The following is a 17733-nucleotide window of genomic DNA, read 5'->3' as shown; positions in this document are numbered from 1 at the left end:
CGTTTTAAAGGAGAAATAACAATCCTACTTCAAAAAGAGTATTAGGCCACTCAATAAATTGCAGCTCTGCATGGGGGGGCAGCCCAATTAAAGTAAAGAAAGTATTTTGTTTCTCTCCACCACCTGAATGATCCCACATTGCTTGACAGCTCTAAGTGTCGTCAGAGCAACGTCACTAATTAGAGAGGAGAGGTTACTGTCCAGGGTGCTGAATCCTGAGCCTTTCAGTGCAAAGCAGCTGCACGGTCGCAACAGGTGGGTGTGCGTTTAACGACTCAGGACATATGGATGGAGTATAAAAACTGATCAGAAAAATGTTCACTTATTTAAAGAAGATAGAGAATATTTAAGGGGGAAAAGTCCGACAAAACCTTTTTTTTTTCTTTTCTGCTTGCTAAGATGGACCTGCTCCCAGCCCAGGAGGCTGCTAAGATCTACCACACCAACTATGTGAGAAATTCCCGAGCCATCGGCGTCATGTGGGCCGTGTTCACCATCTGCTTCGTCATCATCACCATGGTGGTCTTCATCCAGCCCTACTGGATCGGGGACAGCATCAACACCCCGCAGGCCGGGTACTTCGGCCTCTTCCACTACTGCATCGGCAACGCCCTCACCTCGGAGCTCACCTGCAAGGGCAGCCCGCTGGACTTCGGCTCCATCCCTTCACCGGCCTTCAGGACCGCCATGTTCTTCGTGGGCACCTCCGTGCTGCTGGTGGTAGGCACCATGGTCTGCTTCAGCTTGTTCTTCTTTTGCAACGCAGGGAACGTCTACAGGATCTGTGCGTGGATGCAGCTGGCCTCAGGTGAGGAGGAGTGCGGTTTCTTCAGTGGTAGAAGGAAGGCTACATGTACTCCAGTGCTGTAGTTAAGGACAATTTTGAAATAGGCTACTTGTACTTCACTCCAGCACTTCCATTTACTTCTTCTCTACCACATCTCAGAGGTTAATATGATATGTTTTACTCCACTGCATTTATTTCACAGTTACATATTACTGTTCAGATGGATGTTTTATATAAAAACGTAGTTAATGATTAAAGTACCCAACAGCATATACAGTATTAAAACTAACTCACATGTTAGTGCATTAGTAATAATAATCTGATGTAATATAACACAACGAAATGCTCCTTTCTGCATACTTTTACTTTTGATACTTAAAGTACATTACTTACTGCATGTACTTTTTGAATGCAGAACTTTTACTTGTAATGGAGGGTTTTTTTTTACATTGGGGCATTACTACTTCTACTTAAGTAAAGAAACTGACATCATTTTGTATTTATTGAATTATGTTTGTAGGTTACATTATGGTTACACTTTATTTTGTAGTCCAGAACTGACACTAAACTTACAACTGAGTGAAGATTACAATGCCAATGATTTACTTGGAGGTTAGACATCAACTGGTATTACATGAATAGTAATATCTACAATATTATCAGATTAATGATATTGAAGCATTGTGTGAAAAATACTGTGGAAATTGATTTTGTAACTATGTCACCAAAATGTCTACTGGGTTTAAGATGAAGGCTTAAAAAGAAAAGCCCATTCCTTTAAGAGTTAAGATTATTATCTTGACCAAGGTCAAAGGTCACAGTCGATGAAGTTACTCCACAACTTTTTATTAATTCTACTTTGTAAAACCTTACAGCTGCTATCCAAATAAAGGTTCATTTGTCCAAATAAACATTTAACATTTATCAAAGTCATGAAACTTCCACAAAACCTTAGCCGAAGTTCAGCACCTGAATATTAAAACTCTGAAATGAAGCAGTGGGTCTGAAGGACGAGTGAGGCCTCTGAGGTGATAAACTCATCCTGTCGTGAGCCACCTTTCCACCTCTCTTGTTTCAGGTGTTGCGTGTGTGTGTATTGAATGTGTTGTTCTTCACTGTGGATGCCAATAGGGGATCCAGTTTCAACCCAGACTCTGACACCTCTGAGGGAGGATTGATTACATGTAACAAGATCAGGTGTTGCTGGGTTGTTAACTGGTCTAAACTCACACCTAAAACATACCAGGGCCAAGGAAACTATGATAAATGGTAAAGGCCTATACTAGTGGTGGAAACATTCAGATCATTTATAAGTAAAAAATAAAATAAAATAAAGAATACCAACACAAAAATGTACATTAAAAGTAATGGATTTAAAGTCCTGCATTCAAAATCCTGCTTAATTACATTAATCTGACGCTTTTATCCAAAGCAACTTACAATTGCTATATATGTCAGAGGTCACACGCCTCTGGAGCAACTAGGGGTTAAGCATTTGCTCAGGAACACATTAGTGGATGGGTCACAGGAGGAATTGAACCCAGGTCTCCCACACCAAAGGCATGCTTCTTATCCATTGCACTCACCACTACTACCAATATGACAGTTTTATCAACATATATATTTAAAGTAACAAAAAAAACTATGGAAGCCATGAGTTCAATCACTAACAGTGTATATAAGCAAATCATGTGTTTTTATATAAAATGAAACCTGTAAAGTAACTGGTAACTAAATCTAAATATAGTATATAAAGTAACATAGCATGTAAATAATTATAATAATAAATAATTTTACTTAAGTACAGTTCTCAAATGAATCTACTTACTTACTTTCCACCGTTGTACATAACTTGACAATGACTTGCAATGAATGCAAAATTCTGATCTTAATCTAGGTTTGTGAAGTATAGCTACGGCAAAAACCCAGAGGAAACTTTACCAGATGAAGAGCATTTAACATTTAAGAACTTTCATAACAGTACATCATGCAAACAGCACCGCTGAGCATCCTTTGCCCTGCTGCATCATAAATGAAAACCTTTGGCACTTTATGGGGTTACATCAGGCCTTATCCTGCACTGGGGGCTCAGAAGAACTTCCCTAATAATTATTTATCAAAGTAAGAGCACACAAGGGGTAATTATTGCAAGGCTCCGCCATTTCAGTGTCCCTCTTCCCCCGCAGCTGTGTTGATGGTGATGGGCTGCATGATCTACCCGGACGGCTGGGACTCTGCGGAGGTGAAGAGGATGTGTGGCCAGAAGACAGATAAGTACAGCCTGGGGAACTGCACGGTGCGCTGGGCCTACATCTTGGCCATCATCAGCATCCTGGACGCCCTCCTCCTGGCATTTCTGTCCTTCACCCTCGGCAACCGGCAGGACAAACTGCTGCCAGATGACTTTGAGGTGGAGGGAGCAGGTTAGTGTTAGCAGACTTATCACAGTGGGGAAAACACAGGGGCTACTGATAATAGTACTATGTTGTTTTTTTTATAGTGCAGCATTTTTTGCATAACCAATTCGTAGTAGTGGAAGTTTTGTACATATACAAAGACAGATTTAAGAATGGGACCTACTGACTATTTTGTATGTATTATTTTAATTCAGTGCTTTATTTACATCATTTAGATGATTTCATTCATCCGATTGCCCCCGAAGGCTACAAATATGATGTTATGCTTTTTCCTTAAAGCTCAGAAGGCAGCATACTGTTGCCAAAACGTCAGCTCATGGGATTAAGTCTAAGCTTCATATCCATCATTTAAGTTATTAAAGAAGTTTTCTCCATATATTTAACTTTAGTTTGAATGTCTAATAACCAGTATTGAGGAGTTAGTTTAGTAATAATAATGCATTTTATTTGTCTGTGCCATTCAAGTCACCCAAAGACACTTTACAAAAACCAGGTAATACAGTTTATACATAGTAAAAGACAGAAGTGGCAAGAACAAGCCAGCAAGTACACTGATAATAGAAACATTATGATACACAAAATACATTGACATTACGAAGCACCAGGAAAGGCTAATCTAAACCTGAGGTTTCAGTTTCAATTTAAAAGAACCAACAAATGCACACTGGAGAGAGTAGATGGGCATCAGGGGAACGTAGTGAGCCCGAAGGTGTGTAGAGATGGAGTAGATTTTATAAGTTTTGGATGTGCTAGGCCATGGAGAGATTTATAAACATTAACTACTTAAAAGTAGATGTGGTATTTCACTGGGAGCCAGTTCAGTTGTCGAAGCTAAGGGGTGATGTGCTTCCATCGTGATGGGATCGCGTGTGGCAGCGAACTCTTGCAGCCAGATTCTGTTCATACGGGAGTCTGTTAAACAGCCGAGTGGGTATAAAAAGGAGAAGGGCATTACAGTAGTTAAAAAGGGATGCGCTAGTCATGAATCAAGGTCTGTGCTTCAGAGTGGGAAAGAGAATGCTGTAAAGTGGTAGACCCAGTGTCTGGAATCCATTAAATAAAAAGGTATCTATGAGAGTGTTTTCTCCTCCTTTACAGGAGACCCCTGATGAACACAAACCTTCAGGACCACCGTGTGATGCAGATGTACTTTGATTGTGATGAACAGGCATCTTGAAATGTCTTGATTTGCTTCAAGTGAAACCGTTTTCATAGTTGTATCGACTCTGGGTTAATTGAAATTTAACAGCTCTTTACTGCTTCACAAGAGCTGTTGTTTTTTATTTTGTACTTCATGTCAGACACCTAATAAACTCACAGAAACAAGCGTGACAGTCATTTTGTGCTGTATGAACATCTGTTTTATTGTATGGTGTGTTGTACAGTTTTTTAAACTGACAGCTCACATAAAGTCTTTGCTCTTGAATTTCACACTGATGTAAATTTTGTTTTTTCTACCTTGGCCTCAACAGATACATAGGTTACTTTAAAATATGATCAGTTTGGGACACCATTACATAACATCAGATCTCACCATTTCTATGGTAAAAACAGTGACATTATTGAACAGTTGGCCATACATACAGAACACATCTTTCATACGCTTTATTAAAACACAGCTACCCAGCTAAATAATTTTAGCTAAGATATAAGATTTGTTAAAAACTGTACATAACTGTAATATACATAAAGGCAAAGTCTTTGGTACAGATATATACAGTTTATTTTCATTACATTTTTTTTCCTTTAAATTGGGCTTCTTAACATAGTCATCTTGTTGAAACCTTTAAAACACTATTCCTGAATTGTAATAAGTGTATGAGAATACCAGCCTCCCATTAGAATGAAAGATCTAATTTATTCTAATTAACTAACCACCACGCTAAATACCAGGTGAGAATGGATTTGTTATGGCTAAATAATATGACCTACATTATCAGACAGTGGGCTTCTCTGTAAGAAACTAGAGTCTGCTGGAGAAATGCTAATACACAGTCAGTGTAAATGTCAGCCCAGTGTGCAACTTCCTAAGCCTACTTTACAAATACAAAATATTTACCTTACATGTGTAATATAAAGATAAAATTATTCAATAAAAAAAAAAAAAAAAAAAAAAAACACACACACAACAACACAGCACTAATGAAAATGCACGAGAATAGAAGTGATAGCGGGTCCTTTTTTAAAGGGGACAAAAATGACCAATAAAGGCTACATATCCTTGCTTTGTTTGGGTTTTAGTGCAGGAGTGTAACAAACAAGGATGAGTCACTAGCAGTACAATAACAGGTTTGCTTCGTTCGCACAGCAGTTGGAGCCAACATAACCATAAAAGTAAAATATTCCACTGGATTCTGGACGTCACCGCGCCAAGAGAAGAACCAACAAATACAAGCCAAACATACACAGAAGCTTTAGTTCAAGAATGAGAACATAAGAGACCCAAAACGACGAAACAAAAAGAGAAATAAATATTCATCTGATATGCCCAAACTGGAAAGTGATCTGTTGCAGTCTCTGGAGAAGGTGAGAGGGAAGGGAGGTGCAATGGCTTGAGGGCCCCACTAGAGGGAGAGCCAGGGGTGGCGCAAGCACTCTGCGGCCGTGGCTCGCTTCTCTGGGATCAGCTCCAGCATGGGAAGCAGGAAGTCAGTGAAGCACTCTGCTTCTTCACGGGGCCACTCGTACTTGTCAATCAGCACCTCCAGCAGGCCCCACGGCTTCAGCTTGGTGATGTGTTTCAAATCACCTGCAGACGACCAGTCAGTCAGACAGCGTTATATCAGAGCGGTGCAACTTCACTACAACAAGGTAATTAAATCTGTGAAAACATTTATTAATATCTAGGCATACTTTCAATATTTATAATTTATAATATACTTTATTAACCGTAAATGTGTTTCCAAATAGGTATTTCTTTTGAATAGCAATATCTAACGTAGGAAATTTAACAATAAAAAGTGAAAAAACTAAAACATATGTAAAAATAGTTATGACAATTATGTTATGAAAGTAAGTTATGAAAATCTCTATGGCATGATCTAGACCAGAGACAGAGAACCTCTTCTAATCTTGACACCGATGCTTGCTTCTTTTATTCTCTTCTCTTTTTCTTTTTTTTTCTTTTTTTACCTTTCTTGGTGAAAAAATCCTTGGAATATTTGCCGTTCATTATGAGTTTGCGTGGGACGCTCCCCAGCAGCTCAATGATCAGCGCTATATGGTCTACAAGGGCAGACGATTGCAAGAGGAGAGGGGAAGACAGAGACAAGACAAACAACAGATTTGTCAGACAGTGTCCCAGTCACAGGCCCACTCTGGGTGTGTGTGTAGAGGGCTGAGGTAGAGAGGGGTCGGGCTAACAGCACATGCACACTTGGGCCAGATTATTGCAGCGTTTGGGGTGCACAGACCTACAGTTAGGAATCAGGTTATCAAATATGGCCACCAGACATTACAAGAGCTGTAAGGTTCTTAAACTTCAAGAATCAGTAGATTCAGATTTGCCATGGCAGTCAAAGAGACACAGGGTGGGACACGAACAAAAATCTCATATTGCTGGTGACGAATTCATACTACAATTAGGGTGGACAATGCTCTTTCTGAGATTTGTAAACAGCCTTTTACTGAAATAGTCTTGCTGTTGCAGACTGCAGACTGCTGCGCTCAATACTGGACCAATTTCAAAAATTGTTGTCCCAATTACTCACACAGACACAAAACATGGGAAAATAGTGTGAGAGACTCCTTTGAAGTTAAGTTAAATGCAAATTAAATTAGTTAAAATCAAACCACTGCTGTGGCTGACTTTACACTCTTGACTCCCCTGTGGAGGAAAAAAGTAATGGGAAATTCCCCTATGAGGATCAATACAGTACCAAGTGTCCAGCCAAGTCCTCTGGCTACAACGAAAGAGGTCCTAAATGCACTTCTACCAGGCAATCTTTGGCAGAACTACCGACACTTGAATCGATGGCACTGTTCCAAGTGTTTTGAACACTTTGAACAGTGCCATCAGTGAACACAGTGTTGTTCAATATTTATTGGTCTGTATTGATTATTTTGCTCACTGGCCTGCAAACACCGACAAATTTGTTAGATCTGAATGTGCTGACTGTGCTGGCAGGAGCCTTCCCCCTTTCGTCTCCCATCCACCTTTCCCAGAGCGAGCCATTGGCAGAGGGGTAGCATACCTCTCTTGGTGAAGTATTCCTGTGAGTATTTCCCACTCAGAGCATAGTGACGAGGGATTTTACCAAGCAACTCAATCATGAGAGCAAGATGGTCTGAGAATGAGGCACATCAGAGGAGGAGAGGGGAGAGAGAAAGTCAGAGGGTTATAGTTTGGAGAGAGGAGGAGATGACAAATGAGAGAGGGGACAGGGGAGAGATTGCAAATAGTCGTGTGGAACGATGTATTACAAACAATGGATGATGACAGCCTAGTATTTACAAAAAAGCACAAGTATGGGATGCCTATATTATTTTTCCACATCAAAAGCTATTACAAAAGTTTGAACACATGTGGGCCATTAACTTTCACATAGGCAAACAAACCATGAAGACTGAATCAGCTTGAAAATCAGGCTTAAAGCACAGCCACAGTGAGTACAGCAGATTATGATACAGTATGAGTGATGATCCAAGTCTCAGCCAGTAACACAACAGAGAAAGCTGTGGAAGAACATTAAGCAAAAGCCTCATGAGAACATGTGCTGTAGGTGCAAAAAGCCAATTCATAGCTGCGGGGCATGCAGCAATAAACTGAAGGTTGTATCTTAGCAAATACCAAACTTGTTGCAGCAGAAGCAAGTCACTACAGACACCTCGAGCTAAACAGCAAGCCAATACCAACGTAAAGAAAGCATATGGAGGAGAACAAGGAAATGTGAAGAATGAGTGAGGAGGTGAAGAAAAGATGAGCAAGGAAGTGAGCGATGGCCCCGGCTCCAGTGTAGCAAAAAAAATAATGTGGTTTGAGCTGTTAGAGAGGAAATAACCACAGGAACGCTGGCACTCATCATTTCATGATTCACATCTACATTTCTTCTAAATTTGAAATCACTGCAATGAGAGTACCTCATTTAAGTGTTAACACTGTGGAAATTTAAGCCAAGTGGACTCCAACTTACTGTGCAGTCTGCACAATAAGCTGGAGTGAAGGCCACAACTAGTACACAGTAAGCATGGTATACTGTGAAACTCTCATTAGATGTGTGGATGTTTTCAATCATTTGTAATGGCAATAAAACACCAATGGAGGCCAATTTAACAAGAAAAACATCATGAAGCTTTTCACAGTAGCAATAACTGTTAAATGTTACCACCCATGCTAAATGTCTCTTACCCGTGAAGCATACATTTCACAAAATACTACTAAATATCAAATTTAGGATTAATGCTGTGAAGTCATAAGTGGATTCAACAGAGAAAGAACAGGAAGTCCCAGCAATACCTTCATCTCTTGAATAATCTTCCCCAGAATGTGGCTCAAACAAGTAGTCCCCTGTGGCAAGCTCAAATGCCTGAGGAGACAACAAAACAATCATAAAAACAGGAACAGACTGTACGAGGGGAAATATTTACTTCCTCACATCACTTGCTACACTCTCACAACCCTACTGAAGTCTTTTCAAGGTACATCCAAGTATTTGTGAAACAGGGCGATAGCTGATAGTCCGTGCAGTCTCTCACCATGCAGGCTGTGCTCCATATGTCGGCCGGTGTGCTGTATCCAGAACCAATGAGTACTTCTAAGGAACGGTACTGCCGTGTCTGGATGTCTTCTGTAAAGTGCTTGTGCTGAGAGAGGGAGATAAGAAAACATCTGAACAAACAAGATTCCATAACATGTGTACATGCCACAGCCAACAGATTGGGTCCCATTATGATGGGAGAAATATATTAAAAAATTAGAAATCTGTGAGTGGACTCTGCAGAAGCCTGAAGGACTAGCAGAGCTGTATCTGACTTTATCTACGATTCCATCTTAAATCTAGATCAATACCACACATTAAACAAAGAGCTGGAAGATTTAAGTATTTCTATTTTGGTAGCTAGATGACACTGGATATGTCCCTAGCTGGGAGACGTCATCCCTAATCAGGCAATCCCTCAGGTCATTAGTAGGCTACTCACCACCCAGCAGGCATTTCCCAAATCTGCAATCTTGACCTTGATCTGGTCTGCATTGAGTGGCTCAAGGGGGTTAACTAACAGGGATCCTGCTGTTAGCTTGCCTACATCAGAGCAGAGAGAGAGACACAAGAGAGATAAGGACGGACTAAACATCTAATAAAACAAGAGCCTAACGGTCAGTATTTCAAAGTTCCCATGGCTGAGCCCTTATTAAACTTCCGAAGCCAGCCACAGAGGACAGCTAGTAGATTTACTGATTTTGGCTGACTGACCGTTTCTCAGGCTTTCCTGGGTTGTATATTGACAGTCAGGACCGTCGTCCTGCAAAATGCTTTGCTCGAGCTCTCCCTCCTCCAGCCCAGCGAGAAGGTGTCTCTCCATTACTCCACTTCTGTGAGCACCCCTGTCTTTAGTCTCTGCATCCAGCTCCTTGAGATCTGCAGAGTCCACACCGTTGCAGATGGGGTGAACAAGGGACTCCTTGCGTTGCTCCTCCTGACTGGCACATTCCTCTGTGGGCTCTGCGTTGCCATTGTGTTGGTCTTCGTCCCTCCATTGGGACTGCCTCTGGTCTACCTCCACATGGCCATTACAGTTCAACTCTGACAGCCCTTCGGGCCCCACCCTCATGAGATCTGCATTCACAACATATTCGAAAGAATCAGGAGAAGACAGAGGGAAATTCTTTTCAGATGACTCATACCAGGGATTTTATTCAGAACTTTAATCAATAAGAAAAAAAGTTTAAGAAGCATTACTCGTGTGATGTTGGCTTCTTACCCTCCGTTTCCTCATTTCCTAGCTCGAGAAGAGACACCTGTCTGAGAGGAGCGCAAGCCCGTCCCTTTGGAGACTGCGGGTCCTCATCTTCATCCTCTTCCTCCTCTCTTGTTTCTGTAGTCTTCTCCATCTCCTCCAGGTCCATAATGCACTTTTCTAGCAGCTCCGCCTGACGCTTCTGCTTCTTTTTTAACTTCTTCTTCTTGTTCTTGGACATTTTTACTGTCTGTCAGGGATGAACATAAGAAATAAAATATCACTCATGGACAGTAGCACATCAGTGGGACTGCCTTAAAATGTGTGTTATAATGAGAATGTGGGAGGCAACCGTCCTGTGCAAAAAGTAAATGATAAAAAGGTTGTACCTGTTTTGGAGCAGGTGCTGTGCTTACTGAAAAGTGAAAATCAGATGAGTCAAAAACTGTTACCAAGCTGTGCTCATGAATGCACATGTGAACATATATGTTTGTATGTGTGTGTTTGTGTCCGTCTCATACTTGCTGAACCAGAGGGGGGAGGCGCCCCAGCCCTCTGCCACTCTGTGGCTTCAGCTGCGAGCTTCCGGACATAAGGCTCATCAACACTCATCAGGATATTCTCCGGCTTGATGTCTGTGTGGATGATCTCACACTTTGTGTGCAGGTAGTCCAGGCCTTGGAGTACCTGGAAAATGAATGAATGGGGAGTAATTGACTAATTGTAAAAGCTTTACTGTATATTTGAACTGAAATAAACACTTTTTAATATTTCAATTTCCTTTTCTCTACGTCTCTTTTGGTTTTCCAGTTAAAATATGTGGAATAAAAAGGCTGATGCATATGGGCCTCATAGAAACTCAAATCTAGATAATGAGCTAACTAAAAATACAAAAAAAATCAATGTAATTAGCTATTGTTATAGATATCCAATGTAAAATCAATTATTCACGCGTAAATAATATACTTAATACCTAGTGACAGTGTATATATAATCTATCTCAATGGAGTCTTTTGTAATATACTGCTGAATCAGTTATTCGTCAGAATGACAAAGTTCACAATTAGTTAAAAAAAAGAACATTTTTTTTATCTCACTCGATCTGTCATGTTAAGAGCCTTGTTTAACTTTCTAACTGTCCGTATGTTCAATTATGCAATGCCCCGCCCTGACTGTTTTCCACCTGTCAAACTGCCTGGGAGCTACCTGGCCCTTGTAAACTAGTAGAAGCTACAAGCGAACCTTAATCACGAGTCACCAGCACACAATAGGCGCGACACTGCGGGTCTCAGGTTACCTGTCTTACGATGCTCTTCACACACGGCAGGGGCAGCCCTTGGTAATTGGACTTTATTATCCATTTTAACAAGTGATGCCCCAACACCTCAAATACCATGCAGACATCTGATGATCGCAGCAGTTAAGATATTAACAGTGCAATACAGGTAAACCCAAACTTAAAAAATCCCATCAGAAGAAAACAATTTATTAAAACAATGTGAGGCCCTGTGGTCCATTTACCTACAGGAGGAGTAGCATTATTTATATTGAAAAGAGGGCAGCTCATAGGAGTGCAAACACTACAGCGTTGTTACAGAGTCTCATATTACAGCTCCAGCAATCCTTGTGGCATTCAGGGGATCTTACTAAGCCAACGCGTTGTGATAGGTGGAGGTCTGTTTGGGACACACAAAGCTCCATTTACTACACCAATCACCTGTTGTTTACCTTGTTTCTGGCAAACTCTCCTCCAGCTAAATTTGACACTAGGGGACAGATTGATCCTTTTCTTTGACAAAGTATTTTTCTAGGAATTACACAGGCTTTAGTTTTTCCAGTAGGAAGCTATTAAATGGATCAAACCTGGGCCATAAAACATACCAGGAAGCATTAGCGATATTTGGCTGTAAAGGATACGAGTTCCATTGACACCAGAGATCTTGAAGTCGTCTAGCAGCTGGACCACCATTTCCCGGTTGGGATCATTGGGGTCTGAGTTTCTTACCTGGGGACAAAGAAGGAAGAGCACAATCGAAACAATCAGGATTTATACCGACTAAAGTTAGACTGAGCCAATAATGGATTGCCGTACGTGTCTCATAGTCATGTAATACTGCTTGAACACACATGTCTAAAATGCTGAGTGTTCGAACGCAGTACTGTATGTGAAACATTACGTAAAGTCTGTAATGGCTTACAGTGTAAACAAGGTCCTGTTGTCCTTGTGATAGTCTTTTTACAAAACAGTGACTGATGTGCCTGCGCTGATGGAATTACTGTGCTTCCGGATGTGATTCCAATTCACAAAAGTGTGTAATTAACTCAGCTACTTACAGATCTGAGGAGTTTGATCTCATCCACTGCCGTCTCCGTGTAGTGCTCCGCACTCTTCACCACCTTCATTGCGACAAACCTCTTCACCCTGCAACCACAGAGCAAGTAACGTTCGCAAACAGGAAGCACCGTACAAGGTCCTACCACAACAGTCTCACAGTCAGCTGCTACTCAATCTGCATCCAACTTCAGGCCTCAAAAACAAAAAACAGTGCAGTAAGAGTATGCAGTAAATATTTTTTCGTACTGGATGTCCCAGGCGAGCCACACGGTGGAGAAGTGTCCCCAGCCCAGTTTCCGGATGACATGGTATTTTCCGTTGTAAAGGTCTCCTACTTTCACGTGGTGGTAGCCGCCTAGATGAGAAGAAAATGCATGTTGTTTTTTCAAATGTCCAGACAGTCAGGTAGTACTCTGGTTATTTTAACTGTCATATAAAACACCTCGAACGGGTTATCTTATTTTAATGAAGTGGCATAACACAGTCCCTTCAGGATTTCATGATGTTGCTACTATTAAAACAAATTCAACAAATCCCTTTGAATTCAACGAGACTTGCAATTTTTACCAATCAGCGCAACTTTTCCGGATATTTGACCCATCATCGCCATTTTCCACAAAACGTTGTCATATGTCAGCTTGTCACTTCCTTGTTTATAAGACACAGCAGACATGTGCGATACCAACATCTCACTTTTGCCGTCAAAAAACAACACAGAAAAAAATAAATAAATACTGTGAAACAGTATCCAGATCTTCTTTGCAAAACATGTAGTATTGTGGTCGAACATAACAATCATCTATTCACAAACACTTTGCCACCGCAAAACATACTCAGAGAGTGGCAGAAACACATGGAGTACGTCAGATGAGACAAATCAGGCTGTTGCATCCCGGTCAATTGCAAGCGCTTAAAGAATCAAGGTAAGTTGGATTAAATATGCACGGTTAGGGCTAGGGCTGCGAAATCCTGGAGGGACTGTTTAATGACTCAACTTTAATTCTAAAGTTACACTTGACTTATTCCCACAATTTCAGTGCAAAACAAATTCCCCAAAACATTGCAACTTTCATCGCAATTTTTTCAGAAAAGCTGCAGCAAAAATCAGGCATTTTAGATGCAACAATGACTAAAAAGCCCAGTGAAAACCTGGAGGGACTGAAAACATTATTGGAGAGGTTTGCTGACTGCAAGTAAAACAAAAACTTTGATCAAAATGTTGGTTATTCTCTATAACTGTTTTACAGTGGGCATGTAAACATACTAAGTAAGACGGGATTCACCTTTGCAGTAGTCATTGGGGTCCTCTTGCTCCTCATCATCAGAGCCGAGAATCTCCTCAGGTTCCTCGGGTTCCTGAGGCGAGGCTTCTAGCTGCGGCTGCTGTCGACTTCTGGGATTGGCTGGCTGTCTGATGGACAAGTACACCAACCATGATAGACCTCATTAGAAACAACATGACATCCCTGACATCTTTCTTGGCAGAATACCAAGGTCCTTTTTAGCTGGAACTTTCACAGCATCTCTTACCAACAACCTGTCCAAATATTTGAAATGCATTCCTTGATGTCACCAAAAGAAAGCGTTGTATGTAAAAACATTTAATTTAAAAACTTTAAGTTTTAATGTTAAACACCCTTCAGAATGTTCTGTAATTCGAATGACCTTGAACTCCATAAGCTCAGCAAATAGAAAGATGCCTATCTGATAGATAGATAGATAGATAGATACTTTATTTATCCCGAGGGAAAATCAAGTATCCAGTAGCATACGAAACATACATACATTAAACCTATATTAGAACAGAATTAAAATTAAAATAACTTATAACACAGTAAAACAGTGCAAAAACAGTAAACAGTGCAAATGGAGCGCAGATGGAAGTAAAGAGTGTCTGCCAATTTGTTTGAACTTCTAAATTGCTCCTTCTATAGATACCACAATACAATTCTATATAAGCAATATTTACAGAAATGTCTTTATGCATAGCTCTTCAGCTGATGTGTCATTTTAACACAGTCCTATTTAAGGTTCAGTCTGCAATGTATGTTATGTTACATTATTTAGGCAAATTGAAAAACACTGCTGAATTAGGACTTTAGTACTTGGTATTGGTACATAATAAATTATCATGATCCAGATCAAGAAAACTGCAGCTGCATTAAAGAACAAAGAAATACATGCATCATCATTAAGGATAAGGCCTGGCTAAAAGCCCGTGTGTTACTGGTGTCTCGCAATTACAAAATCTCAATCATATTGTCATTATGTCAGGTTATCAGGTTGTCAGATGGAAGAGAAAGTACATCTAGAGAAAGTCATAGAAGACTGAACAAAAATTAAGATATGAAGAATATGGCTCATGGTTTTGTTGACAACTACAGACATAAAATGCACTTACATATTACTATTGAATATTAATATTAAGTCATACATATTTTTATATGTGAAATTAATATATAGCTGTTCCGACGTTTCAACCAAGCACAATAGGGCATTTTTGACAACCAGGATCTAAAATGGTTCATACATATACACACAACATCCTATAATCTGTGTCAACAGTTCAGTTGCTAATATTAACTTGAAAGCCAAACAGCCTGATGTTACTTCCTCCACAGAGGTGATTAAGGCTGCTCATCACCATGGAAGCTGAGAGAGCACAAATCGCATTCAAATAAATTCCTAAACTGCTCTATAGTGTCACACAAGTGGGCTGCTGGTTTCCACGTAATCTACAACCTACTAACCAGACACTGTTATCTGAAGCAGAGAGGTTTTACCGCATGTTTGTGCAGCACTGACGGAACAAACTGCTGCGATTACTGAATTAACCAAAATGAATCAGACTTTCTAATGATGTTTTTACCATTTGATATGCATTCGCTACACTTGCATTACTGCAAATCTTGTCATTATTAACCCATTTGTGTGAAGCAATCAGAATTGGCGTAAATAATGAATCTTCTTAACTCTCATACTCAGTCACAGCTCTTCAGTGACCTTTGAAGAATGAAGATAGCAATGAACCAAAAGGAATATTATCACTTAAATGTGGAGCCAGACGCAACTCAAATTAGTCATATTTACATGAAACATGGTACATGGATGTTGTAATTTTCATATTTTTTCACACTTTATGTGTAAAGGCAAAAGTGTGTCTAGTACTCAGGTTTTTCCGATGTGCGTTTTCCCTGAAAGGCTTACATTAAACATATATTCATCGTGACAACTGATTCAGAGCTAATCTCCTACACTCCAACAGAAATGAGCGTTTTCTCTTCTATACATATAGTGCTCAGCATGCGAGGATAACTGTGGCATGCAACTGTACTGTTTTAAGTTATATTTAGTTCTTCAGGATCATATGAATCTTCTGTCTAATGGACATGCCAGTTTCAGCCATGAAGAGAGAACACTGTCAGGCAGTGAGTATCTGCAATAGTGGGGTTTTCGCTTAAACACCATGCTTCGTTGGACTGATGTGGGCTTCTTCATTCTGTGGTTTTAAATATAGCACAGGCTGTTATGCAACACTCCGGAGGATGCCGCTGATGGCATGATTAGTAGATTGTTAGGTACACCATAACAATCAGTGTTGGTGCTCAATGCTTGAGTGGTCTGTTTTGAGCCCTCAATGCTGCATTATCTTAATGCAAATCATTCATAAATTTTGACAGTACAGAACAGGCAGTTTATTTCAAGCACTGCATACTCTATACAGATACCTAACAACGTATATCTCACTAAAACATATCTTATTAAAACATCTGTCGAATGAATAATGGTAGTGCCCCATTCAAAAATGGAAAGCTATGGAAACCAACCCAGAGTGTTCAATGTCATAATAATTTTGAGATATGTCAGTCTTTCACTTCTTTATCTTCGGATCGTGCACAGAACAAAATGAAGCATGAGGGCAAGCATGCAGTCAAGGAGCTTGAGTCCGTTTCACAGCTAGAAGGTCTAGACCATGTACAGCACATGTGTCAACCTGCAACAAACAACCACCTCTGACTGAGTACACTTGACAAAATGCATGCCTGAAGGTGCCATGTACACCATGAAGAGACAACAAGCTTTAACTGAAGGGGGGTGGAACTCACTTTTTGACGGTCTTCTTTGCTTTCACCCTCTTCTTCCTCGCCTGGAGTGCTAGAACTGTCAACAAAAAGACATCAGTAACCAATTACTTTGCCATTGTCTGGTGGCCGTTTGTTGTCTAGCTGACACTCGAGACAAAAAAAACGATGACAATGTCTGAGGCAAAGAATTCAACTACCTCACCCTACAGCTCATAAACTCAGTCATTATGCACTGTATTGTCATATTTGCAACTACCAATATCTAGATCATCGTTGCAGTGCATCTGTCGGTCAGCCAGTGACCCGGGCTGATTTGGGAAGCCGTCTAACGTGAAGTTACATCACTAAGCTACAATAACCGTTCTTCCAAAACACTATAACGTTATGGCATTAAGTAATTTCACACACTCGGGTGGCTAGCTGGTTGGTTAACACAGTAACGGCGGGTTAATGTTGTCGGTGTTTTAGGTTGTAAAATATAAAGAGCTTGAGTGTTACACGCAGCTAGATAATCCTGACATGTCCCATTGAAGCTAAAGCTAATGTCTGAATAGCTAACGTAGCTCGCTCCAGCTCAACAGTGCGTGACAGACCCGTTCAATTAATCCACCATCTGAATATATACAGCTCGGCTAAACTTTACATTTGTGACTGTGGAGGAGCATCAAATGCAGTGTCAGCACACACACTGGCTAACATTAGAAATACAGTGTGCAGCGTGTCGGTGTAAAGGTTTACCTTTTCTCTCCATGTTGGCTGGATTCGTAGCCTAGCCGTTAGCTACACCACCAGTGATCGAATGTTCCACGCATGCGCACTGGTTCGTTGTGCTGGCGTTCACCTGGGCTTCAAACCTTTGTTTTATGGGTTTTTACCTATGGTTTTTACTATATTGAAGCTAACATTAGTCAGTGTCAAGACAGTGAACAGCCTTATAAAGAAGTATTTTATGTGATAGTACTATTTTTTTTGCCTTTTTAACTTTTACTGCATATGTACTCATTATTAATATTAGTATTTAATTTACTATTTATTACGACCTTTCTGTTAATACAGTAAAATACTGTACATATCTACAGTCCTTATATTTGTATTTGAACCCATGCCATGTCAACTCTACCAGTACTCATTATTGGTATTCATATCTAATGCATTAATAGCCTACTATTTAGGCTATCATTATATTTCTGTTAATACTGTACATATACACACTCC

General features: G+C 40.3%; 2 protein-coding genes across 3 annotated transcripts; one reads left to right on the top strand and one right to left on the bottom strand.

Annotated features, from left to right (window-relative positions):
* The first annotated feature begins 368 nt into the window (after positions 1-368).
* On the top strand, positions 369-4525 carry lhfpl5b (LHFPL tetraspan subfamily member 5b). The gene is made up of 3 exons (XM_038722731.1): positions 369-808; positions 2974-3210; positions 4303-4525. Exons 1-3 carry the CDS (start codon positions 400-402, stop codon positions 4311-4313), a joined length of 657 nt encoding a protein of 218 aa, XP_038578659.1. The 5' UTR covers positions 369-399; the 3' UTR covers positions 4314-4525.
* A 14-nt stretch (positions 4526-4539) lies between these two features.
* On the bottom strand, positions 4540-17379 carry srpk1a (SRSF protein kinase 1a). Of its 2 annotated transcripts, none has more exons than XM_038722730.1 (16): positions 17257-17379; positions 16540-16594; positions 13717-13844; positions 12680-12788; positions 12433-12520; positions 12016-12103; positions 11396-11502; positions 10620-10785; positions 10488-10513; positions 10123-10348; positions 9615-9977; positions 9343-9443; positions 8899-9006; positions 8660-8729; positions 7398-7490; positions 4540-5953 (listed from the first exon to the last, which is right to left on the bottom strand). In XM_038722730.1, exons 1-16 carry the CDS (start codon positions 17267-17269, stop codon positions 5769-5771), a joined length of 1926 nt encoding a protein of 641 aa, XP_038578658.1. In that variant the 5' UTR covers positions 17270-17379; the 3' UTR covers positions 4540-5768. The 2 variants fall into 2 exon arrangements, with proteins under 2 accessions (XP_038578658.1, XP_038578657.1); XM_038722729.1 differs by lacking the exon at positions 7398-7490 and adding an exon at positions 6337-6429.
* Between the last annotated feature and the right edge of the window lie 354 nt (positions 17380-17733).

The sequence above is a fragment of the Micropterus salmoides genome, unplaced genomic scaffold (genome assembly GCF_014851395.1).
Source record: "Micropterus salmoides isolate LMB-PRFRI ecotype aquatic unplaced genomic scaffold, ASM1485139v1 Ms_hic_scaffold_16, whole genome shotgun sequence".
Classification (NCBI taxonomy): Eukaryota; Metazoa; Chordata; class Actinopteri; order Centrarchiformes; family Centrarchidae; genus Micropterus; species Micropterus salmoides.
Note: the sequence above shows the minus strand (reverse complement) of the source record. Positions and strands in the feature narration are given on the sequence as shown.